This window comes from Pleurodeles waltl, chromosome 12 (assembly GCF_031143425.1).
Source record: "Pleurodeles waltl isolate 20211129_DDA chromosome 12, aPleWal1.hap1.20221129, whole genome shotgun sequence".
NCBI lineage: Eukaryota > Metazoa > Chordata > Amphibia > Caudata > Salamandridae > Pleurodeles > Pleurodeles waltl.
This window is the reverse complement of record NC_090451.1, coordinates 529,093,529-529,120,143: the sequence shown is the minus strand read 5'-3', so window position 1 is coordinate 529,120,143 and position 26,615 is coordinate 529,093,529. Positions and strand designations below refer to the sequence as shown.

Sequence of the window (26,615 nt, the reverse complement as noted above, 5' to 3'; positions counted from 1 at the left end):
CTCGGCTGCATCCTAGTCCATCATTATTTTGCCCAAATTGCCACATCAGTTTGGACTCAGCCTTATGCAAATCAGTCTTGATCCTGCTCCGATAGCAACATTCTAGCTCAAACTGCCAGGCCCCGTCCTCACTGTATCGGAAGACAAGCAAGCCAGGGCAGGATCTGCCCTGAGTGGGACTTATCAGTCAGGTGCAGCTTGGTTCCATTGGTACAGGAGCAGTTCTTGCTGCTATTTCATCCTGTTAGTCGTGCTGCAGCTACTCTGATTCCTGTTGTCACTGTGGTAACACCTGCTGCTGACATATCCTATAGCCTCACTGCTGTCACCTCCTTTTGATCCTACTGATGACATTCTGAGCCAACAATGTGGACGCTGGTACTCCTTTACACCAGTTAAATTCCAGCTAAGTACTTGTTTTGCTTTCCTAACCTCGGTTACATTCCTGTAGCATCCTCCCCGGCCTAGGCACCCACCAATGAATATGTCACACAATGAGCTATGTATTGCATGTCTTTATTATTATGCATGTAATCACAAACTCAACATACTAAACCTGCATTCACTTCGCTATGTTCTGAAAATTACGTCATCACTCTATGGAATATTTCAGGAGCCAAAAGGGTTCCATCATACACAATCACAAGACACTATATCTCCCCCTCTGTTAAATAAAATAAAAAAATACAACATAGACACATTCTAACTCTTTATTAAACCTTCCTGGTGCTTTGATAACTCGTCCCAATCGTGTCTTCAGAAACTGGAAATCAGTAATCGGAGAGACCATGATCTGCATTGGTGATATAGGAACAATAGCAGTCTGGGATGCTCCAATTGCCTTCTCTGAGCCAGTCTCTACGTTGACATCAGTGTCTGACGAGAGTTAAGCCACATGTTCGAACTGTGAGGCATCTTGCGTGATGGATTTCCCTGGATGCTAAGCAGTCAACATGTGCCCTTTGCTGGTTACAACATGAAATGGCTATGCATCAAAAGGAGCATAAGATTACTTCTTTGTGACTGACAGATAAGCACTTGATCTCCCTGTGTGAAGAAAATGTTCTTTGCATGTCACCTTTGGTCGGCATAGGACTTCATTTTCTGTTTACAACTCAAGTCTGTTGTTCATGTCTCATTAGCATTTCTGGCTCTTTTGTTGGTCCACTGAGGTAACTTGGTCGTCATGGCTCTCCCAAACATTAACGTTGTAGGGCTTTCGCCTGTGGTCGAGTGAGGAAATGAATGGTAGGCTCATAAGATAGAATTCAAGACAGTCATGAGGTTGAGCGTCTCTAATGCAGTATGCTGAACAGTTTTCTTTAACGTACTCAAGAAACGTTCAACTGGGCTTTTGGGCTGTGACCCCAAGAGGTATGCTCCTCTGATGCTTCACATTAAGTAGATTGAGAAAGACTCTGAGTTTTCTACTATTAAAAGGTGGACCGTTGTCAGTTTTCAAAATCATAGGACTGCCCCATGTCACAAAGATACCAACTAATCTTTCAATGAGACTGCCCTGAGTGACAGACAAGAGATTGTCAATTAATGGGAAGCAAGAGTATTCGTCCACAATCACCATCAGGTGATGTCCATTGTTAAGTGGAGCAAATAAGTCCTTTCTCAGGCATACTTTCCCAACTCTGACATATATGAGGGATGTTGAGTGGTTTTCAATGACAGGCTATTGCATAGGTGAGAGGTCTTCAACTCTCTTTCAACTCATTCATCGAGATGAGGAAACCAGACTCTACTTCAGAGAGCTTGTTTAGCGGCAACACTTCCACTAAGTACTTCATGGGCCACATTTATCACCTGCTGTCAAATCCTTTCTGGAATGACAATTCTTGAGCCCCTCAGGATTATTCCTTCTTGTGTCACAGATGTTTCATCTTTGACATTTTTATACTTCTGATATTCACTGTCACTGGTAAGAGGCCAAGTATGTCAATTCCATGAATGATGTGTAATGTCTTTTAATTTTACCATGTCACTATCTTGACTCATGGCAGCGACAATTTGTTCCAACGAAATGGCAGCTGGTGTGTTCAAGTTCACAATGAAGCTTATATAGGATTCATCAATCTTAGATGGGGGACCTTGACACTGTAGAGGCACTCTTGAGAAGTACCCGGCATGGTTTTGATCTTTTCCTGTATGATGCACAATTGTGTATTTGTACTCTTGCAATCTTAAACCACAATGTTCAATGTGTAGAGGCATTTTGGCCTTTAGATTCGGAAGCGTGAAAGGTTTTCCGTACAGGAACACATGGAAATGTCCAAAAGCCCACACCACTGCTAAACTCTCTTTTTCAGGTTGTGAATAAGCATGTTCAGTCTGAGACAAACTTTTACTTGTCTATGCCACAATATATTTTTGAGCATTAGGCAGTCCGCTGTGTTGTGCAAGGACAGTAACTAACTCAACTGGCCTACCGTCAACAACTTCTGCATGTAGCTTGGGATCAAAATACACCATTTCAGTCGTTTTTTGTATAGCTCATTTAAATCTCTTAAAGCTTTGCTCACATTCATGTGACTAGTGAAATAAAACATTCTTTTTCATCAACTCTCTCATTGGAGCACTAACAGTGGCTAAGTCTCGTGTATATATGGAACAGTAACTAGCCATCTCAAGAAATGAATGTAACATGGACACATCTTGCGAGGGATTGGTAGTTAACAATGCTTTACTTTGGTTGGATCGAGTGTCATGCCCCTGTCAGAAAAGATATGGCAAAATAATTTTAGCTTTGCCTTATTAAATTAACAATTCTCAGCATTTAGCGTTAAACCTGCATCAACAAATAAATGACACTCTTGCCTTAGAGCTTTGTTGTGTTCCTTCTGTGTAGCTCCGAAAACTATGTCATCGCTATAGTTGAAAGTATTTACAACAGGTTGTATGGTACGTCTAATGACTTCTTGAAAACGCTGAAACTTAAGTCTTTTGTATCGAAAGAGACCAACGTGTGTAGAAAAAGTTGTAATGCACCTGCAATTCTCCCTGAGTTCCAAATGATGATATCCTTTATCTAAATCAAGGCAAGAGAACACTATCTCACCATTCAATTGTGTTATTATGTCAGCAATGTGCAGACTTAGATGTCATCCTCTTTCAATTGCCTTGTTCGCTTGAAGCATATCCACACAGAAGCGCACAGCTCCTTCACTGTCCTTTTTGGGCACTACCACCATGGGAGAAACCCATGGCGTCTGTCCAGAGGAACGCTCAAAGATTCCATGGTTGAGTAATGATTTGATTTCTTTTAAACAGCTTCTTATAAATGAAATGGCATTCTTCTGTGTCTTTGAGCAACAGGACGAACATCCTTATGGATATGCAACTTTAGTTTCATAGTCTTAAATTTTCCTCATCCATGAAATAATGAAAGGAACTGATCTATTTTGTGATAATCATTTATACGGGAATTCACTGATATCAGTCCAATATCAGCAACTGTGCTGAACCTTAGCAAACAGGCACTTGACACCGTATCTTGAAGTACATGGATCGGCGCTTGGACTTTTGTTTTCTGTTTCACTGTTGCCATAAACTAACCTTTACTCTTCATGGGTGTCGACGCAGCTCATGTGTACACTTTTGTTTTCGATGGCGTCAGCGTCTGCAGTGAAGGTGGTTCATTATATTTCTCCTGAGGCATATTTATTAACTCACCACTGTGGATGATGAAAGGCATTGAACAACCATTTATTTTCAGTGTAATCTTCAGACATTGTTTGAATGATTTGGGTGCATTTCATGTCAACATTTCTTTGACTTTATATTTCTCTTCATATGCGGCCAGTCCAACGTGCATGCATTTCTCTGAGGTAAACATCAACATTGCACAATCACGATTGATTCCATTTGGTGCTGATTTGTATCAAATGATGTGCTGCTTGGTCTTGTGGGCGCGCATTAATCATCGTTTCTGGAATGTTAAGTCGGCCATTTTGCCTTCTCACCGAGATGCACTTACTTTTTCCTTCGCCTTGCAAACTATTACAAAATAGTTCTATTTACCACAGCCTCTGCATATCCGTCAGATGGCGGGACATTTCCTTTGTGTGGAAACGACAGTCCACATCTGGAACACAACTTTTTCCATGGAGACATCACCTTGTGTCCTTCAGCTTTGTGTTTCTACTTACTTTTCATGTTCATGACTGACTCACTTTGGGCACCTCTGGCCACCATGTCATCAGCTTGTTCATCAGCATGCTTTTCAGCCCTGGTAGCCATGAGAACTCGCTCCAGATCAAGAGTTTCTCTCAGCACTCATCGTCTGAATGAATCTGACAGGCATCAGTCAATAACTCTGAGACGTATTGCTTCTTCGTCAATAAATTAATTGAATATGCAGTATTTTATGAGCATATGCAGTCTCTCAACAAATTCATCTATGGTTTCACTAACTCTGTCATTCTTGACTGAAAATGTACAATCTACATTCAGCACTGGACTGAACTTGAGATTCAATACTCCTTTAATATGACAGTATGTAACTTCACCAGCCTGCTGTATTTTCTTTATGACTTCTTCTACACCATCACCAGCAAGATTTTTGAGGTATTTGATAATCTTTTTGTTATCTGTCTCTCCTAGCGCATCAATGTCAATGAAATATTCATATGTATCTATCCAAGCAGCACATCTATCATCAATATTTTGCTTTTTGCCAGTATGGAAGGGTGGTGGTGGTTGCAGGAAGGCAGTAGCATTGTAACTATTCACAGGATGGTCTGGTACGGCAACTGTTGCTATCTCTGAATCCATCTGCCAGGAATCAGGATCTGTCCATTCATACACCCATCATGGTCCTGTGACGTGCCAGCCGAAGGGTAATCTTTTATGGTCTCCATTGGTAGAACGACCTTCTGCTGGGCTTCTTGTAGATGCTGGTATGGATAACTCCGTAAGCACAATCCCAGGCACTTCTCTTGAAGTCACATTAGGCAGCCGTATGATGACTCTCTTTAATCAGTTTTGGAAAGCAGATTACATTTTGGTGTATCTGAATTGTTGTGTTTTCAGGCTTTCTTTTTGCGCTTGTGAGACCTGGTTGATCTCTGCCTTGAAGCCCTTCTGATTGCAGTGTTATTGGGTAGTCTGCCATTGCTAACTGCTACACTTTCAAAACCTGGTTGTATCCGCTTTCATAAGTAGTGCTCCACATACTGAGCTTTATATTGCCTACCAGCTCAGTACCTTTGGTCGTAGTTTCTTGCCCAACGATGTGTAGACTTCTCAGAAAAGCTCTCTATCTTCAAATGCTTCACACCAGCTAGTGCTGCGTTTTGACCCGCAATATGTCAATCGTCTATTCGCCACTTTGACGAAGGCACAGGTGGCACGCACAAGACGTTTGCTTGGCCACAGCGAGCTCTCTGGGAGAGCATTGTCAATCTTCGGATTAGTTATCTCCTATCTTGTTGCCAGTTGTAGTGTCCTTCCCAGTCTGGATACCCACCAAAGAATAGGCCATGCATGGAGCTATATATTACATGCCGTTACTATTCTGCATGTAACCCGATTTCAACATTCTAAACCTGCATTCACTTCATTAAATTCTAACACTTAGGTCATCAGTCTATGTAGTCTTTCAGGAACCAAAAGAGTTCCATCATACACACTCACAAGACACTACAATTGCAATTGGAACATATCAACACGCTCACAACACCACAACACTCCTTCTGTGTGCCCCAATGTCTGTGTTCTGGCACAGTCTTTCAGCCCTGGATCTACTGAATACCTTCCACACTGAGCCAGAAAAATACAAGAACATTTACCATTCCCAACAAAGCATTACAGCTCTGGGATCACAGAAATACCACAGAAATCAACTTGCAAATCAGATAGATAACTGTTATGAAGTCCAGAGGCAGCAACGTCTTACTGAGATCTTATGAACTTTCCACCTTAGACTACAGCTGGCTGACCTCTGTGGAACAGGTAATATACAAGTCAGCCAGGGTCAGAGACCAGAAGGTCTCACCCCCATAGTGCTGGCACTAGATGGCTGCAAAATTGTGTGACTGTTTTTTTCCTGTAAAATCTGTATAAGTTTTATGAAAATATGTGTTATGACATGAAATACATTTCACCCTTACATGGAGTAACTTTCCACTAAGATATATCTCGCACAAAATAAGTCACACAAGATACTGACAGGAATCCAGGTCAAGGAGAACATCTTTTGTTCAATGAGAAAATGTCTCTGGACAAGACATGTTCTCCTTGAACAAGTCTCCTGGGGACAAATGTCATGCAAAATATCCAAAATTTTACATATTTTGTGTAACACAAAATTCAGGAATTACATAAGATTATGCAAGCACAACAAAAAGTTCACACTTGCCTAAACACGGGACTGCTAACTTCAAAATCAAATTCCAGTGTTAGGAGGGCATGAAGAGTGGGCCTTGTAGTGGACGGGATCACATGTTGAAAACAGCCTCTGGGAGACAATTCTATTGTACAAGGAAAGCCATCAAATAAGAAGCGAACAAATGAGTGATGACAAACAAATGAGAGTGATGATAAAGCCAACCCCTCAGGTGAAGTTAATAAGTTTAATCTCCGCATGGTGCTATATGTTTCATATGACACCCGACATATGGCCAAGGATTTCAGCTGATGTACTAGTAGACAATGATACCATATGTCACCTTTTCTAACTACTAATCCTGCTTCTTTTTTTTTTGTCTGGATCTAAAATAAAATAAAAGTTTTGAAGAAAAACGATATTAAAGCCAAACAATGGTAACCAATGGGAGGGCTATAAGCCTCTGTAGGAACTTGGTCACCTAGAAACAAGTCTTTCGCAGCCAGATAGCAGTCTTTTTCTAGTAGGCTAGACCTAAAAAGAGCACGTGGGATGGGGAGATATTTTAACACAGCCAAAACAACAGTGCATTTAGATGGGCTCCAGCTTTGGACTTGAAACATAATACTGGAGCCTTTGTCCTTGCCCAGCTGGTGGTTGGGTCTGGCACAAGGGAGGACAAGGGCTTCATCTTGTGCTTGATCACCTGCCCCTTAGAAAGTACTTTGGTCAGCAACAATTATTTCAATTTGATATCTATCCTGCCAACAGGAGTGATGCTGTAAGTGCACATCCAAGGCTCACAGAGGACAAAATAATTTAAAAGAAGTTATATTTAAACTAAAAGCTTGCTTCAACACTGACACTAAAGTTTTCAACCTAAAGGATCTGAGAGAAAACGCCGAAACACCTCTCGGCAAAGTTGTAGCTCGCTGGAGGCCTATTAAAACAGCATCATGAAAAAAAACAGGGAGCAGCTTAACAGCGGTTTCCAGATGAGGCAAAGATAGAAAACTAATACTCACACTTCTCTTGGAGGGTAGGTAACAGGAATCTTACTCTTAAGACACCTGCCTAAACTCTGAACACAGTGGAAGCCTAACAGGAAGGTTCTTTTGCTGTAAAATGGGATTGTCTTAATTTAGAGAGCACTGCCAACTCCCCTTAACTTTTTTCCAGCTTCAATTTCTTTCCGTTCCCCAGACTGCTTTAGCAGTGGCTTAAATTCTTCTTAAAAAAAAAAAGTCAGTGATAACCAAGTTTTATTTTGTTTCTAAAAAATAAGTAATACTTACAACAATAACAAAAATCAGCAGAGCTTCTCAGCTGACTTGCTTTATTACCAGTCACCTCTTTTTGATAAAATGTCTTTATCACCCTTTTACTTGGCAAAGAAAGAAGACGTGTAAGCAAGCACTTAGACTCCAACCTAGATCATCCAATGGTCCATTCGCTGTGCTCATAGAAATGGCACCAGCAATAATGCATGGTATCAATGATGTGCTAAATGGCTTTTTTGTCACAGAAATTTCCTGGAGTTTGAAAACTGCTTAAATAAGTCCGACCTAGCTGCTAATTTGAACGACTGTTACCCCATCACCCTTCTTCTAGACTTGTATAAAATGCACAACAAATTTGGAGCAAATCAAATTTCGATTTTAGTGAAATCATTTGGAATTTGGGATCCCTCTGATGCGGAGGTCCTTGGGAGGTGCACAGAGCTGGCACTGGTTGCAAGGGCTGACAAGCTGAGAATGATTCAGGAACAGCAACAAGAGAGGAAGATGATTCTGTTGTATCTTCCCCACCTCATTCACTACTGTATAACACAAGATTCTCACTTGGAATCTAGCTGATGCCCGAACTAGATCTGAGCTGGTTCTCCTCATTTCTGCAGATCCACTCCCAAACTCTAGCCCATGTCTCTTTTCTGGTCTACACGTTTCTTAGTCTTTTATGGTGTTCCACAAGGTTTTCCCCTGTAGCCCATCCTATTTACTATCTATATCAGCCTCTAATCAGTCTTTTTAGATCCTTGGTTGGGCTTTCACTTGCAATAACTCATGACCCTCAACTAAATACGAGTTTGGATCAGGAAGTCCTGAAATCAGCTGAAGAATTACAGACTGTTTTGGAAGCTTGCAGAGCAATGCAGTGGCTCCCCATTCACCAAATGGTGATGCTTACGAGAAGTAGGAGCAAGTAGGAGGTAAAACTAATGACTCGGAGTGAAGAGCTTGTGATGTCCTAAAATGGGAAAATGTTTTTTTTTCCGACAAGAGGGGGCCTGTCCCATAAAATCTGCTCAAATAAGGTGAGCTCTTGTCGGAAAAAAAACATTTTCCCATTTTAGGACATCACAAGCTCTTCACTCCGAGTTATTAGTTTTACCTCCTACTTCACATGTTCTGTGCTTAAATGGCAAAACAATAAGTGTGGCTGCTTAAATGTTCTTAAATCTAGTCAAAAGGCAGTGAGGAACTGTGCATGGTCAAAGCCAAAAATAAAGTCAGCGAGCTATAGGAGAGACAGCTAGTTTGTGGGTTTTGCATTGTGATGTCGTTTTCTTTAAAGAGGTTTGTCATCAACTCTTTCCTGAACTGAGCATTGTATGGGTGGTTCTTATAGATATGGGGACAGTGTTCCAGATCCTGGGTGCATAATTGTAAAATACCTACTACCTTGTTTTTTTCTTTTTTTACACTTCTTAGTCTGTAATCTGATGGTATCTTGGCTGCAGGTATGCCAGGACCCACCACAGAAGGTCACCATGACAGTTTTGTAATTGATGTCCTTGGTTTTGAAGATGCTGTGGGTAAGCAATCGGAGCCAATAGAGTTCCATCAGTATGGGGTGATGTGATCATAATTCCTCAGGCCTTCAATGATATCTGTTGTAGTGTGTAGGATGCCCTTAAGGGGTGCCAGTTTGGAATATGGAAGTCCGTGAAGCAGGGAGTTACCACTATCCAGATGTGAGTGTACGAGGGCTTGAACAGAAGTCCTATAGTTTTTGTTCGGGAAGAACCAGTTTCACTTTCTTTAGAAGTGAACTGGTACCAGGTCACCCTTGTTTTTTGACAAGGTATTCCGTGAGAATAAGGTTGATGTCCAGAGCAACTAGTCATTTAGTGAAACACAGGGCTTGAAGCCATCAAGTTTCATGTTGTTAGGCCAGGTTTTTACTTTGTCTTGCTTGTTTTAGTTAGCAAGTAACAACTTCCAGGTCTGGACATCATGTCTGCTTGAAAGACTTTTCTGCTACAGACATCCTATCCCTCAAACACTGCAGAGTTGAGTATCATCGGACTACTGGTGAAACTTGATGCTGTCATCATGTATGGCACCAAGCAGCTCTGTGTAGAGGTTGAAGGTGACAGGAGACAGTGTGGAACCCTCGGGGACCTTACAGGTGATAGGTGTCTTTTGGAACCTTCCCACTCACAAAACTCACTCTTTTGAAACAGCACGTTCTCCACAATTTTGGAAAATAACACTAACAAGCTGTGGCTGATCTCAAAAAGATTTAGGCCCTGATTCCAAGATCAGGCAACTTCTAATCCCTGCTCAAGCTATAGCTTGTGGAGCAAAGGAAATTGTGGGCAGTGCGATAATTAACATTAGCACTAGATCCCAGACATGGCGAAGCATCTACGGGCCTAGTTGATAATAAGAGCAGAATGTTACTTTGCCATTTTCCAAATCTGCCTGAGAACAGTCAAACCTGGTGCAGTACAGGCTGGCTTGCAGTGATATATCGCCATTAGAGACAAAGTTTTGAGAATCCGATCATTCAGTTGCGGCCATCTTGAGATACTGCCAAAACACGGGCATTTGGGGATCTCGGACAGCCCAGTTATATGTTTGTTGTTTTATAGATTAATTCAAAGATGCACAAATCTACTGAGGGAATCCATCTTATCCATCAACCATGAATGCTCGCTGGTTGATTTTTACACCCCATCTTTTATGTCCAACTGCCTCTCTATGTATTTAAGTTTCCCTATTATGTTAACTACGTGTTTAAGAGGTTATTCTAAGTTGCAACTGTTTTCTTAACTTTTTAGATTCAAATGCATCTTTGGGATATCCTAAAAATGATTGTTCAATCCCTTTGAGGGTTTTAGGTCTGCTACAATTTTAAATTCACTTTCAATCATTTGAACGGAAAAGTCGGAGCATTGTTTTTCGTATCCTCATTGTGTTAATGGTTTTCCTTTTCTTCTTTCGATTGTGTTCTACTACATTTCTTTTCAACTGTGCATCCTACACTTGACACCCTACTCTGCCTGTGTAAAGAGGTCGACACACAAGTGGGGACCAGAGACTTAAAGACACAAGTAAGAAAAGAGCTATAGATAAGAGAAACACCAGTTATACAGTTAGAGGGTTTCAGGTGACCTCTGCAATAGGCAAGATAGCTCTGAAAAGGAGGATAGGAAGTCACCAACAGCGTGAGAGAGAGTGAAAGAGAGAGATAGAGGGAAAGAGTGAACGTAGACACGAAGAGGATAATGGAGTGTAGCTGTAACTTTATGTGGCTATAGGACAAATAATCAGCAAGGGGAAGCCAGTAACTTACCAGCACCGCGAAAAGATAGGCCAGTACACCAAGACGGCCATTGCCATGCTCAGGCACAAAAAGACACAGAGAACCCCCCATTCACATAACCTGGGGAAGGTAGGCAGATGTGGAGGTTTTATAACTGGTGGGGCTTAGAGGGCCTGCAGCCAAGAGATGAGGAACGGTTTACTGAAAGATTTGCTTTAATTGGGCAAGAAGTGAGACATTCTGTGAATGAAGCAAATCCCTATGAGCCAAAAGTGCAAGATCATTTCACGTGACAGCATTACAGCCTTACAGAAAAAGAAGGCACCTGCCTCCTGTGCATCCAGGTTCACATTTTAAGTCATATTTCTTTCGCAGGTTTGGCAGGATACATCACCCAGTGACTGGTCCACCTAAAATGAACCTTCCCCGCCTCCTTCGCTGCTGTGGAAGGATTTGAAACCTCACGCAGGCGTCCACAGCCATCTGGTTTTAGGATTACACATCTCCTCATGGTCACAGGTCCCAGCACTCCAGTAACCCCCTTATCAATCTCTCTTGCTGCTTTTATCCGTGACTCCCATTATGTTTTGTACAGAAGCATCTCGGACCTTATAGATTTCACTCACTCAGTGTGTCACAGAGGGAAACTAAGATATTAATTATGATTCACATTATTTTAAGTGTGCCTACCCTTTAAAACACTGTAGGCACATGCAATTCCAGGCACAAATAAATGATTTACCCTTTACCACAATGAATGAGTAGCGAAGGATAAACACGTTCAGTGGCAGATGATTTTAGTGGTAGAGTGAGTGTGTGACCACACTGGGGCATAGACTATGAGAACTCAGTAGCTCACCATCAGGGTCCGTGTTCCCGTTAGTACTGGGCTCATTCACGCTGGACTCATCAGCCGTGGCCTCAGGCTGAAGAGCAGACTGTCTCAATTCATCCGTCTCATCATCCTCAGGAGTGACTAGCTTCATCAGGCTCAGGTTGCAAACATTGGCTACCTCTTTAATACCTGGTAAAGACGTGTTAAGGAATATCTGCCAATCGTGTAATGCACCAGGACATTTTAGAGCCATCTTAAGTGTTTGGGAGGACCATGATACAGACATACTTATGGAGATTTTACTCTGAATGTTTACCTTCAGTCATTATTGAAAATTGCAGAGACGGAGAAGACATGCTGTCATATGACCCAATTCAAATGGCAAATATTTAGCAGTGCTATTTAATTTAATTCATTTCAGCAACATTTGAGCTTGAGTTTATCTGTTGTATCTGTTATGTTGACTGTATGTTTTACAAATACGGAGGCTGCTCTAGAATATGTTCAGCTAAAGTGTATTTCTCACTTAAACACTGGAGAACTTAATTGCCTCTGCGATACAGCAGTAGCAGCATGTTGGGTAAACTGATGTGTAAAGGCTGTGCGAATTTACATTGATCTGGCTTGCGGTTTGTTAATGTATATAAAAATAAATACAACATATATACTCACTATATATTGTAATGACACAATAAAGGCAGAGATCGGTGTTCCTTCACAGTGGAAGATCTAAGTAACATTAATGTACACAGTTTACCTCCAGTCTAGTGTACTGAACACAACCTGGGGCAGAAAGAATATAATATACATATGGCACACTGCGTGGTGTTCTTTATGAGCTACGTTGGTTTTCTTCGAGTATATAAGGTACCTATATATAAACTGGTGCCTTGTTGGTGCAAGGGAGTGACATCAGTGACAATGAGCTTTGATGGAAACGACCACTTCCCTCCCAGCAGAGAAAGGTGTATCCACAATTTAAAATGGAGAGCAAAGGAAGAGTCACAGATCTGGCTTAACTGTAAAAGCCAGTACACAAGCCGAGCCATGAACATTTTTGGCATGTAAATTGTGCAACAAACATCATATAAAAATATGATGCATTCACTTTAAAAGTCCAAAAGGTGCCTTTCTTTAACATGCAGGAGTGTTTCATCTTCGTACATCAGATTATATTACTGCATTACACGGCATTTATTTTTTAAAAATGAGTTGTTTTTTTTTAATGAACTTGGAAACAATTACACCTTTCACCCTGACAATACCATTAGCGAGCTAGGAGGCACCCTTTATGTGGCACAGATTCGTAGTATACACTTAGTCTATTAAATCAAACAGGAGAGAGGTGTTTGTAGCGTGCACAACTTGAACTCATGTAATTCAAGGTACTCTCACATGCAATAATAGAGAGAAAGAAAGAATAGTGAAATAAAGTATTTGTATAGAATGACACCACTTGGTCCAGTGGGGAAGATGGGACAGATCCAACACTTCCTAGTTTCACAATCTGCAATTCGGGCCAAGATGGCTATCTCTCTCTCTCTAGTTTTACATCCAAGGTTAGCACTTTGTCTTTACTCCTTGGTGCATAAGGTTGGGTGGCAGGCAGGCTCCACCTGAAAGCTCAGTTCATTTTGGGCTCCAGGGTCCAAGAGGACCTTGAGCTGAGGGAAAGCCAAGCACTGGACACCTCTTTCCCCCCAGGCCAAAGGTAACAGTGGGGTTCAGCTTGGAAAAACTATCACTTCTGAAGAGCACACCAGTCTCCACTGAAGCGAAACCAGACCTTTTCATAAACAGTGGACATTGTTCATATTGTATAAACAGACATAAAAGCAATTCAAACTAGTTAGCACACAAAAACAATACTTGTTGTATGATAACATTTGTGTATTGCTTACCGTACCTTTGTGGGCACTGAAGCTCTTGTACACACGTGAGTGTGTGGTTGGAAGAGTGCGGTCTTGTTTTGATCCTGAGTGGGAAGTGTTTCCACTGCATGCGTGATGCACATAAGTGAAAGTTATCATGTCCTGGGATGCAGAACTAAGCAGTGTCATGGATGAGGTAGTTTGAGAAAGAAAGAGACACCCACATTTTTATAATCTGTGTTATTCTGGTAGCTCTGATTAGCGGTATGGCTCCCTTCATTGTGTTGACAGTTTAAACTTTATGGCCTAGATCCGATCTCCCATGGTGCTGTGGTAGAAAGATGTTTACTCTGTGACCCAAGAGATAATGTGTGGATAAATAAGGAGGTTAAGTCAGAGATATGCCCGGTTAGACTGGGTTACATCGCTATCAACTGAAGAAACTGGACAAGATGGACTGCTTTACTATAATCCTTTTTGTCATTACAGGATGTCTACTTAAAATATGTGACTTTTGGACTATGTTAGCACTCCAGTGATCAGCAATTTGTGGCACCACTCATTGGATTATCAACTTTTAAACCAATGCAATAAAGAGCCCTGTAAGTAGCTCTTTCAGACAAGCACTAATATTCTTCTGCGCGCTGACATGCAAAATGGCTGCTGATACTCCAAAATGAAGGATACTCTTTTTGCGGTCATCATAAGAGAGGCAGGGCAGAACGGAAGTCAGGATCCCTGAGGAGTAGGGCAGCATCACCCGGCCGGCCAGCTGAATGAACTCCCTCATCCAGGACATGGCAGTCAGTTGGATCAGGTCATCTAGAATATGAAAAGGAGAAGCTGTGGGTAAAACAGCACTACAGATAAAGAATATATATTATGTATACAAAATATATTAACAAGGACCTTTGTGTAGTGTAAAAAAGCAACTTTGCACCTACTTATGTGTACTTACCACGTAGCACACTTTTCATTTTGAGAAACCTTCAGAGGTGTGTACTTCTATAAGATCTCAGCATTCATCTACATGCATTAACGAGCACTGACAAAGCCAATCTGTCTCGCCTATGGGCGAGCTATTGGCTTTGGCAATCGGGTGGGATGGTGAACGGGAGGGTGGATGGGTGTGGCTAACAGGACTGGTAATAAAGATTTATGAAGCGACCAGGGCTGGCAGCCTCAGAGCTTTTTTCACTTTTGTCTGTTAGGGGTAAATGAAACAGGGGCAAATGGGAAGCGGGGGAAGAAACACAGGAAGGGGGTCGTGGGGGAGACAAGAAACAGGAACAGGGGTGGGGTGGGATGGGGTGTGGAGGCGGGTGGGAGAAGAAAAAAGAGAGAGAGGCAGGAGGAGGTGGATTCACATGCAAGCTTCCCAGTGCAAAAATAAATAATGTCAGTAATGTAAATATGTTCATCTAATATCTGCAAGCTGCACTAAATGCTGCGGTTAACTTTCAACACACAGGTAAAGTAGACGATAAACCAGAAATCCAACTTTCCGTGCAACAAGTGGAAACATCCACTGTTGCAAAGTATTTTGGTTTACTCATTGTTAAAGCCCTCGTGAGCGTTCCAGAATTAAATATAAATTAAACGAGATTTTAAGAATAAGATTATTTCCATTTGAAGCTTACACAATACAAGGCCCGACACTGAAGGAAAGTTAGACCTTTGGTTCCAAAAGACTCTGAATACTCACAGAAACCATGAATAAGTCTAATAAAAATGAAGGCTCCAGGGATTAAAACGTTTCATTAAGTCAGAGGAACGATGGCTTTATACTTCCTGTAAAAAAGGGGTCGTTATGACAACGTGTCCACAGAACAGAGAGGCATTCAGAACACTTCTGTAAGAGTGCTGCGAAGCCTCGTAACTGCCACTGCCTGGTGAACCCTTGTAATTGAAATGCAAAAAGATATTTGTCAAAAAATAAATAATATAGTTTTATTATTGTAAGAGCCCTGCACAAAACTCTAATGAGCACAGAGGTGCTGGGGCAGACTCAGTCATCTCAAATAATTCCATTATCCACAATAATGGTTGTCGCTCTAATTCAACTGTGTCTACAAGTTCCCGGAGCTGGGCAGTCCTCGTACCGCTCGCGCCAGGAATGGATTTATCCTGTCAGCAGCGAGATGCTCGGGGCTGCAGACTGGCATGCTTCGAGCCACAGCAACGTGTGACGCTCGGCTGCTAAACTTTCCTAAAAGGAGCCCAAAAGTCTTGTTCCCGCGCAACATCCCTGGCTCGAGCCTCGCCTGTCAGCTCGCTCTTGGTTCATCACAACGATCAGGAAACAGCTAATGCCACAGAAAGCGGCTGCAAGTAGCTTCAGGAATTAGGTTACCCCGTATGCTGAGGATTCGGTGGCACTGCCATTTTTAATCAGCCCTTGTTAACTGCTCAATGTATCGGCCATGTCTGAAAGGAACCCCTTTCTGTGGCTACTTCACCTCGGATACTTTGAGAGGTTATACATTATACCGGGCCAAAGTTACATTATCTTTTCAAAACATGCGCAGAAATTCTTAATTTGTAAAATGTTAACAGTATAATAGGTCGTTGCTTTGTATAGGAATACTAACATGTGGCACTTAAGAAATGAATGATTATAGCGTTAGTGTGTGGGCTACTTTTGAAAGGTACATTTTTACTCGGATTTTAAATCAATTCTGGTGTAGTTCATGTACGCTTTTGCTTTTTAATAACCAGTGCAAGAATAAATAACACCGGCAAGTAAACATGTTTACCAGCATTTATCCCAGGGTAGATGACGTGGCGTAATGAAATTGAAAGTGCTCATGCCTGTAGAAAAGTGCCCTTGTTGGCATGGTTACCCCCCCTTTTTTGACTGATATTGATGCCAACCTGACAGAGTGTGCTAGGATACTGCTAACCAGGCGCTAGTACCGGTGTCCATTCCCAAAATCTGTACCTTTGTTTACACAGTTGGCACACTCATGACACACAGTTAAGTCCCTTGTAAAAAAGTACCCAAGGCACCAAGAGCCCTTGAACCCCAACCTGTGGACTTCCTAATCCCCAGAGACTGGAACTGTAATTTGAGTACTTACCTCAAAATCGTACTAACTTTTCTTCCCCCCAAGGAACTGTTTCTGAAAATTGCATTGTCAACTTCTAAAACAGATTATTGCCATGTATTCAAAAACGGTATGACTTGCAAATTCTAATCAAAGTGGTATTGATACACATGTTGAATACTTTTGTTTTCATGTATGTACATGCAACTTGAATCTTGCAGTTCTAGAAATAAATTAACAACATATATTTTTGCTATATAAAACAATTGGTCTGGAGTTAAGCCATTGAGTGTGTGCTCCTTCTATTGTCTCTGTGTGTACAACAAATGCTTTGCAATACCCTCTGATAAGCCTAACTTCTCGACCACACTACCACAAAAGAGAGCAATAGTATTACCTACTTTAGCCTCTGTCAAGCCTCTAGGAAACCCCTGCACTCTGTATATACTATATCAAAATGAATCACAAGTAACGTCTGTGGGCAGGCAGGACAGATAAGTGGAAGTAGGTGTCCTGCAAGTACAACGCTACCATCCAGTCTCCAGAGTCCAAGACAGGCAGGACCTGAGCCAGGATGAGCATTTTGAACTTCTCCTTCTTGAGGAAGGAATCGAGGGCTCGGAGGTCTAGGATAGGGCAAAGGCCCTTGTCCTTCTTGGGCACTAGAAAGTGGCGGGAATAACAACCACAACCTACTTCTGGCAAAGGGACCCTCTCTATGACTCCCTTGGCCAACAGAGCTGTGTCTTCCCACAGGAGAAGTGCCAAATGATCCTCCGCTAAGCAGTTGTAAGATCGTGGCATGGGCGGAGGTGTAGTCTCTAAGGGGAGGGAGTAGCCCCTTTGGACTATTTGCAAAACCCACCTGTCTGTCGTGATAGATTCCCAGTGGGGCAGGTGATGGCAGATCCTGCCACCAACTGGTCTGGGATATTGCAAATGACTAGTAGGGTTTGGAGGCTGCAGCAAGGGCGGACTGGGCAGACTTCTGGCTCTCTGACCCACGAGCACATGAGATTCCGCATCCACGGTCACGCAGTGTCTGAGTAGCATGCGCAGCTTGGTGGCTGGTAGGGAAAGGATGCAGGAGGGAGTCCCTTCCATGGCCACGAAAGGGGCAAAAAGCGGACTGTGCTGGGCGACGGGCTGCTGTGAGGCAAAGGGACAGAGCCATAGCTCGGGACTCGTTAAAATGCTCGAGAGCAGAGTCAGCTTTGTCTCCAAAGAGATGGTTGCCATTGATGGGCATGTGCATGAGAGACTGTTGGATAGTCCCCGAAAAGCCAGATATCCTCAACCAGGCATGGTGCCTTAAGGCCACCATCGACGCAACTGATTTAACCACTGAGTCGGTTGTGTCTAGCCCACAACAGATCATGAACTTGGCCACATCCCTCCCATCAGCCACAGCTTGGGAAATGATGGCCCCGGGCCTCCTCCGGGACCTGCGGCAACATCTGCGTAACCGTATCCCATAAGGAACGGGTGAAGCGGCCCAAGAGGCAAGCTGTATTCATGGACCGCAATGGCAGACTGGAGGAAGAAAACATCTTCTTCCCAAGCTGATCCAGTCTTTTTGATTCCCTAGCCGGGGGACGCGGATAGGAATGTGCCAAATGAGGAAGAAGCCTGGATGACAAGGCTCTCAGGCGTAGGTGTTGAGACAAGAATTTAGGATCGTTTGGCACAGGCCGATGGCGGTGGGCGATTGTCCTATTCACAGGAGCCCCTGTGCAGGTTCTGGACCAGGTACCCAGAAGGACATCGTAAGGGCTTCATTGAAGGATAGAAGGGGTTCCGAAGTAGAAGCCCCAGACTGAAGCACCTCAGTCATGAGGTTGGTCCTGACCGCCAGAGAAGGAAGCTCGAGGACCTCAGCCGCCCTGCTGATCACCGTAGAATATGATGCTCACTCTACCGTAGCCACGATAGGGGGAGAAAGCATGCCAGCCTCTGGAGAAGTATCCGGACCATTAGCCTCACCCAATTCCTGTGCCCAGTCCAATTCAGGGTTGTCTAGCTGGTATTCCAGAGGATCTAGTGACCTCTCCAAACTTCCCCATTTCCACACCCATAGTAAAAAGGGTCAGGATCCAACCTGGGGTGAGAAGACCCCATAGAAGACGGATCTGGTGTCAAACGATGCCGTTCTGGCTCTCGGTCTTCAGGGATCAGGATTCGGTTGAGGTAGATTGCGGGCCCAACCAGCGCCGGGAGCATCAACATCTTAACTGGCACCGGGGAAGGTCACGTTGGCATGACCGGCTCGGCATGAATCCGATAACATCCGGAACGGCCCTCAGTGGCGGAGCCGAAGCTGCCGGCACGGAACCCCAGGGGCCCCCATATGATCCCCTGGGCTCCAAAGGCGCCGAGGGGGGGGGGGAGGGTGGTCAGTCTGCCAAAAGATGAGGCTCATGGCCTCATAAAACTCTTGCAGCTGGGCAGGGGTGACTCTGGCTCCCAGGAAGTTTGGGAGACGTGAAGCGGACCCACATGTAGGCTCCGCGGACGGAGACCAAGAGCATTGTTGATTTTCCTGTGTCGCATCGGCCGAGTGATGGGGCGAAGTCGAAGAATGTTTGGCCTTATTCAACTTCTTCTTTTTATGACCTGAGTGTATGGAAGATTTTGAATGGTACAATGAAGAGTAGTGATGAATCCGTGAGCGGTCTCGTGACCTTCCTCTCGAACAAGACCCGAAGCAATGAGGTGTTGTGCGCCGAGCGGCCATGAGCTTCAGGGACCACTCCCTCAAAGCCTTCAGGATCATGGCCGGGCACTCAGAGCACGACTTCGAGTCATGGTCCCGCTCCAGATACCACAAGCACATGAGGTGCGGATCCATCATCGCCAACATTCGGTGACAAGAGACACACGGTTTGAACCCGGTCTTCTGTGACATCCCTTGACACACCAAAAGTAAAAAATAACGACAAAAAGGTCGAAGCTAACCAAAAAAAGACCAAGGGCAGCTCTTCTCCAGATCTGCGAGTGGCTCGGAAAGAAAAGTACTGACATCAGCGCACCTGGATGGCGCCTATATATGACCACAACATTATGGCGACAGTGATGACAACAACGCACGCAGAGTTGACTGACACCACCTGACAGCGCACACGGATACTGCTCGAAGAAAAAATCTCCAGATACAGTGCGATGCCTGGGGAAATTCTAAGATAAGGAATCTGCAACTAGAAGTCTCTATCAGATTAAGGGCTTTTAGACCACAAGGGAGAGATAGTGGTCTACACTGTCATCAAACCTATGGTCCACCTGATTCAAAATTAGGTACGTTTTATGACACCTGACGTTTTTGGCATCTGCTCTTAGGACACCGGTAAAGGGAAAATTATGTTTAAATGAGACATTAACCTGCAAGAGAACTCTAGAACAGATAGGCATGCCAGATACTCAATCAACAATTTATGACTAATCAACTTAAATCAATTTGTGAAGACTTTACTGAAAGCAAATAACACACAGTAAGCTTCAACCATCTGCACAGATCAACCTCCAGCAGGTTATTCACAGCCACTCAAACCACAGTGTCAACAAGCCCACTGTATCCACCTTGCCTTCAAAGTCCTCCTCAAAAAGAAAGATATTCAGCACCTAAAAAACCTAGAAAGCATAATCTCTCCCTCAGACGATCCACAAGTAACCCATGTTACAGTACTCTCAATACAACTAATATGATTGTAACGACAAGGAGCAATAGAAACAGATGCTTCAAGATATGCTTACTGGCTTAAAAGTCATCTGTTGGAAGTCAGACTCCCTGTGGAGGAAACGAAACAACCTTCAAAGACTATGCGACGTGGAGAAACTCTCTAAGATTGTGTCATAAATGGATCTTTAAAGATAAATTAGCCACCTCCCTTCGTTGAACCCCCAAAATAAATGTTGCAGGCAGCATATCAACTAACCAAACATTGACAAGGTATTATTAAAGATATTAATACCCTCTGCAACAAATCAGTATTTTTTCTTATTTGCAAAAATTACCATCAAAAGAAAAGGCATTGCAAAATGACTGGCATATTCTAATTCATCCAATTTAGCCCATATTTCATCACTTTCTCTCCTGGCCTGTCATAAAAAACACACTATGACAGTCTTACAGACTTCATAAATGCACAATCCCACAAGTTATAGAAAGCTCTGACGCAACTTGTCTGCATCTTCAATCCAACATGATTAAAAGTTAGACAATCTTAAAGCCTCTAAATTACAACACCACAACATTTGTTGAGCAGTCTTCACTGCATTAATATGGCTTGAGTCCCAGACCTAGCACATACCCCACTGTACTAAGCTCTATAGAACAATGTTAGCAAAAACATATGAAACATATTTTTTCCATAGTCCTCAGAGAAATATATTTTATTACCATAGTCTTCCTAGACCCTCTGCTGGCTTTCAAAATCATGGCCCACTAAATCATGATAATTTGCCTCTGTATAGTACTCATGTCACAAAACACACTACGTTGGCTGGCAATGAAATTTTTATGTGCTGTTGGGTTTTCTCTAACTCCTATAAGTACATGCCAACATCTTCACTCTTCCCATGAAGCCCTATAAAATCCTTGCCTCTTGGTGAAAGTGTTCTTCCGGCTGGAGATATGCAAGTGTAGAATATGTAGTGCAACATTACACATTTCAACATGCAACCCACAAATTCTCACAAACACATTTTACGCATTTTGGTTTAAGTTTCTGCAAAATTCTGCCCTGTGATATAAAAGTGCAGTAAAAGAAACAAGTTCTCCTGCCCTACACCAACATGTCTACATTTTTAGGACAAGAAAGCAACCGGAAAACTAACTTTCTTCCTGCTGTTTAGGTGGAAGTTGCAGCAGCCTATCATACAGCTCATTTTGTGAGAAAGCACTGTGACATCAGCAGCAAACCATAATTTTAAATTGGGAGACAAAGCAGGTTTCAAAGTCTCATAACTCTGGACTGTGCAAAAATTAGTCAGACTAGTTTACTATGGCAGAATTCGGTCTCTCCCTCATAGGTGGCATCAGTTTTTCCAGTGTGTTGAGTGCAACCTTCTTGCCGATTGTGATCATTTAGTAACTGCAAATAGCATACCTGGAAGTACTGCTTTTGGAAGGATGGTCATGATGTTGTGTGTGTGTGTGTTTTTTTTAAATAATGACATACAGCACAATGGCTGCAATCAGCTAATGATCACAAACAATACACATTATGTGTCACATAAGTATCCTGTGCTGCTGCTCTATTTTTTGTGAAATGTTGTTGCTTAATTGATTTGCCTGATTCCCATTGTTTGATTCTCCATTCTACTAATCATGTACATGGGATCCTGCAATCCAGTATAAAATGTGTCTTATTTTCTGATTACAGTCTAGTTGTCACTGCTATAGTCACCTGACATTTTTAAAAAATGACGCAGGTCCTTAACTGTACTAAGCATTGGTAGCTGCACATGCTGACAATATTGATAGTTAATTACCACCCACAATTACAGTTCCGACTGACAGGTGGGGAACCGTAATAAGGAGGGAGTGTATTACAGCTGTTATTGCCCTGCAGATGAGATCAAATCAGGTATTAGCACCCTCTCTCTTCCGGCGGGATTAATTAAATTCACAATGGGACAAACCACACCATTAAAGGCTGCAACCCCAGCCCATTAATCACAAGCTGTTCCTCTTTTTCTTTGAGCCAGCTGCTCCCCTTCGTCGTCAAAGTGAAAATGTAAATCCAAACCAGTGGTTGGGCCTGTGTGGTGCTGGTCATAAATCAGGTTTGAACTGGAATACAATTACTACTGTTTTAGGTCCGTTTTGGCTGTAGTAACTTCAGAAATGCATTTGGTAATTAACAATGGTTTTACTCTTTTTTAGATGGGTGTTTGTCCCTCCCTAAACCCCTCCATAGCCCTCCCTAACTCCCTCCTTACTACTCCCCAAGCCCCACCCATTTAGCAGTAAATGTACCCCTTTTTCTAGCTACTCCCCTGATCCCTCCCAAATTTACTACTAAGTAGTAAACTTACAAGTGTGAAGATTTTCCCATGCAAAAGTTAGAAGAGGTGGAGATTTATACTCAGGTTTACGAATTGCATTTTGCAGTAAATAAGTACTACTGTAGAATTACTTTACACACTAAAAAATGCAGTTTTAAATAGCACCTAAAGGAGTTAATTTTTTTGTGGGATAAGGAGTGGTATGAACAGGTATTATGTGGAATTCAATCCCCCTTCTCATACACAAAAAGGATATTGCAAGCCACCTCACAGTGCCATTTCCTTATAAAAAAAAACATAACCTTCACCTTCATTTCTCTAAATGGTCACAAAACTCCTCAGTGACTTGCAATATAGTCCTGGTCCCTCGATATACTGCCGTAACAAAAATTGCTGCCCCGAGATTTTAGTTTTTGTTTTGTGTTTTTGTATCATTAGAGAAGTAATTTAGCTTGGGTAGACATTGCTAATCCAGGCAGATTTTTTCTGGACAATTTATTTTAAATATGACGGTTGTGTTGCAGTGATTATATAATATTTCAGGACTCCTGAGACCTATATCCTTCATTTTGGTATCAAAACATAGGTTTTGGGGGTCAAGTAGTATTATTGAGACAGAAAATAAATAACTTCTCAGAGCAACCCATCCACCATTTTCCAAAATGATGGCTCTATAATGATGTGTTTTAGCCATCATATTGGTTATTTATTTTAATATTGATTTTGTTTTAGGTTTTTCATTGATTAAAATTTGTAAACATGAGAGAAGCAGGTGGTACGGAGAATCTTTACCTCTTGAAAGAGTGTTGCTAACTACAAAATCTGATAACTCCAACAAAGAAAAATGTGTCATATGTCAAACTAATCTGAAAGAAAAGCTAACATCAACTGCAGCTGGACAGAAGAGAGTTTGAGATGCTGCAGAAATAAGGCAAGGCGAAGTTCACAAAAGACTGAAACTGATAGGTGAAGAGGATCAAATATTTTATCATTGTAACAACAAAGGCTACAAGTCGGATATAATGGAAAAAAATTGTCAAAAATAGCAGACACCAGTGAATCACAAGAATCAGTATTCCAAGAAAGAGACACCAAACAAATCCAATGCTCCTCGTCTACCTCCAACAACTGATCAGAAAGCAGAGGATCCTCAATGTATTATCTGTTGTTTAGCCAGAACAAGGGCCAAAGAGATTGACAAAAGAACAAAGTACAGAGTATCAGAGTCTCAAAGGCAACTAGTTTCTTCCAAGATGAAGTTTTCAGCCAAGGAGCTGATCTAAACAGCAAGGTGAATGTATTTGCAGATTTGTATGCCCACCCGAACTGCATGCGTGCATACATTAGAAAATATGAATGTACAATGAGCTCCCAGCAGCAACGTAACCAGCAGTCTTTAGTTAAGTTTGCACTCTTTGAAAAAGCAAATGAAGTTCTAAAGCTACTCTTGAGTGTTGGCTATGGGTTTACAATTAATGAGATCAGAGAAATTATGGTCAACACTGATGAAACTGTATTGATCAGTAATAATGAAATCAAGATTTTTCTGGTTATAATGTACAATGACAGAATTTGTTTTTGTCAGTCTAACAAATACAATGAGCCACTTATGGTGTTCTCAGCTGATTTGACTCCTGAAGATCTTGTTGCCAAAAAAAGATCACACAATGTAGTAAAATCAGTAGGAACCTTTTTAAGAAATGTCTTGAGAGATTTAGATTTTGGACTTAATGACAAATTTTGTGATGCACAAGAGCTCCATAAATCATGGGAGTCAACAAGAATGGCTGATGTTATCTTAACTTTTTTTACATCATTGTTTAATATCAGCAAAACAAAAATGTTAAAAACTAAAGTTCCTGAGTTCGGAACAGAAGCCCGCAAACAACACTGATGAAAGCTTTGAAGATATAAACGAAGAAGTGGAAGACAATCCCATGAACCGACAGGCTTATAATGTTCTGACTTTTCCAAATTATATTTTATGAATTACATCACAGCAAAAAGAAAACTCCGCAACACATGATGACTGCCCATGCAATCTATGACAAGTGCAAAAGTAGAGAGCTAATCACTTCAATGACTAGGACTGGTGTATCAACAAGTTATAATGGCATAGTATGTAGCAGGAACTTGTTAACAGCTCATGCTGTAAAATCACACCACAGCACACCACTTTCAAGTCACTTTACCAGGAATGGATTTACAATTGATGCTCTCGTTAATTTTAATTTTGAAGGCAGCTCTTTTTGTCTGAAACATCCAGCACACATGATACTGCCATGGTGCTTTTTCAAGACTGTACCAATGAAGAGGCTGCTGGAAAACAAGTTGTGTCAGCTGTAGGCACAAACAAACTAAACTGCTAACTTACAACTCAACTGCCTTGCCAACATGTGCAAAATCACTGCAAGCCATCTACACGTCCCAGTATACCAGAAAGTTTCAAAGTGGCTGAGGACATGGATCTTCTACCTGATGCTGAGGTCCACAAAGTTGATTTAACTGAATATATCATATTGCTGCTGCCTAGCATGAATTGGCGTGACATCAGCGTTTGTTTTGCTTTGCTTGTGACATGGAGGGAAAGCAGTACTATATTCACCAATACTTCCACTTCCCTATAATCCCCTTTTACCAAGCACTCAAGAAACAGCATGCCAGAAGGTTCGGAAGAGGCTCCATTGTCCTAATTGGGGTAGTTTGTATGAAAATGAAAATGGAATATTTAAAAGACATGAGTGAATATTTGCAGAGGTCACAAGCTCTCCATTAGATGTGTACATGTATGTACGACTCAGACACAATGTAAGGGCTTTCACCCCCAACTTTCCTGAAGAACCCCAAACACTGCTTACCTTACAAACAGTGATGCAGGTGGAATCACATTGCTGACTTGTATATATCCTATTTAACACTACACAAACAGAGGCTCCTCCCAGGCGTATTGGAGCAAGGGGTAGATGGCAAACTGAACTGCATGTAGAACTAACAGAAGACATTTGGACTACATGCTGTGCTCACACAAGAAATGCCGTCTCTAGCAGTCGTCTCTGTATTACACATTCTACTACACACCACAGAGACTATATCGATATGGGTTGCGGGAAGACGATACATGCCAGCGTTGTCACATGGAGGGAACTGATTTTCTCCACCTGGCATGGGCGTGTGGGGCTATTCAATCGTAATGGCAAGAAGTGGAAAGTGCACTGAGGGAAATGGTGGGCCCCACTTTTAAAATCACACCACTCATTGCCCTATTGGGATATGCCCCACAGATTGAACCCTGCTATAAAAAATGTGTTGCATTGGCCTTACTGTTAGCAAAATGTAGAGATGTATGTCACTGGGGAAGGGGGCAGGCTCCCAAGTACAAAGAATGGCTGCTTCATCTAGTGTACAGCAATGAACAACTAACGTTATATGCTGAAACCTTGCCCCTAAACTCCAGGTCGAGAGATATTTGGGACCCTCTGAACCACCATCTATTGCTGCATCCGGACACTACCACTTCTACTAGTCTGAATCATCGTCATACTATGCACGACTCATGAAGTGGTGCACGGCTCGGAACACAGACTGAGCTATCACGAAGCCCTTATTGACTGTTCAGAGTGCCCAAATGTAGATACTGTGTTACACCTCATTTTAGTAGGACTCCTCTTTAACTGTTAATTGTGAAATTTCTTATATGTGTTTGATGGCTGAGAGGAATGGAGGCGACTGCCTGGGGCAATGATAGGCAAGGATACGATTTGTGATAGAATATGAAAGGATTATAAAGAAGCCTAGTGTGTAATGCCACCAATGATGTGTTATAGCTATTAGACCGAATGACTTACGTGCTATGTACCGTGGTTGACCTGTATCCGCCAATCTGGATGGGATTCAGAATGTAAGTTATTGCAAAATAATAAATTAAGTTAAAACAAATGTATCATATTGCTTATTCAGTGCGGCCTGAAGGATGA

General features: G+C 42.2%; 1 protein-coding gene across 1 annotated transcript in view; it reads right to left on the bottom strand.

Annotated features, from left to right (window-relative positions):
• The window catches only part of VAC14 (VAC14 component of PIKFYVE complex), a 1,245,171-nt gene that overhangs the window by 971,468 nt on the left and 247,088 nt on the right, over positions 1 to 26,615 (bottom strand). The window contains exons 9-10 of the mRNA XM_069217475.1: positions 14,279 to 14,413; positions 11,745 to 11,909 (exon numbers count right to left, since the gene is read on the bottom strand). Of these exons, the coding sequence (XP_069073576.1) occupies positions 11,745 to 11,909; positions 14,279 to 14,413 (300 nt within the window). The remainder of the gene's footprint in view (positions 1 to 11,744; positions 11,910 to 14,278; positions 14,414 to 26,615) is intronic.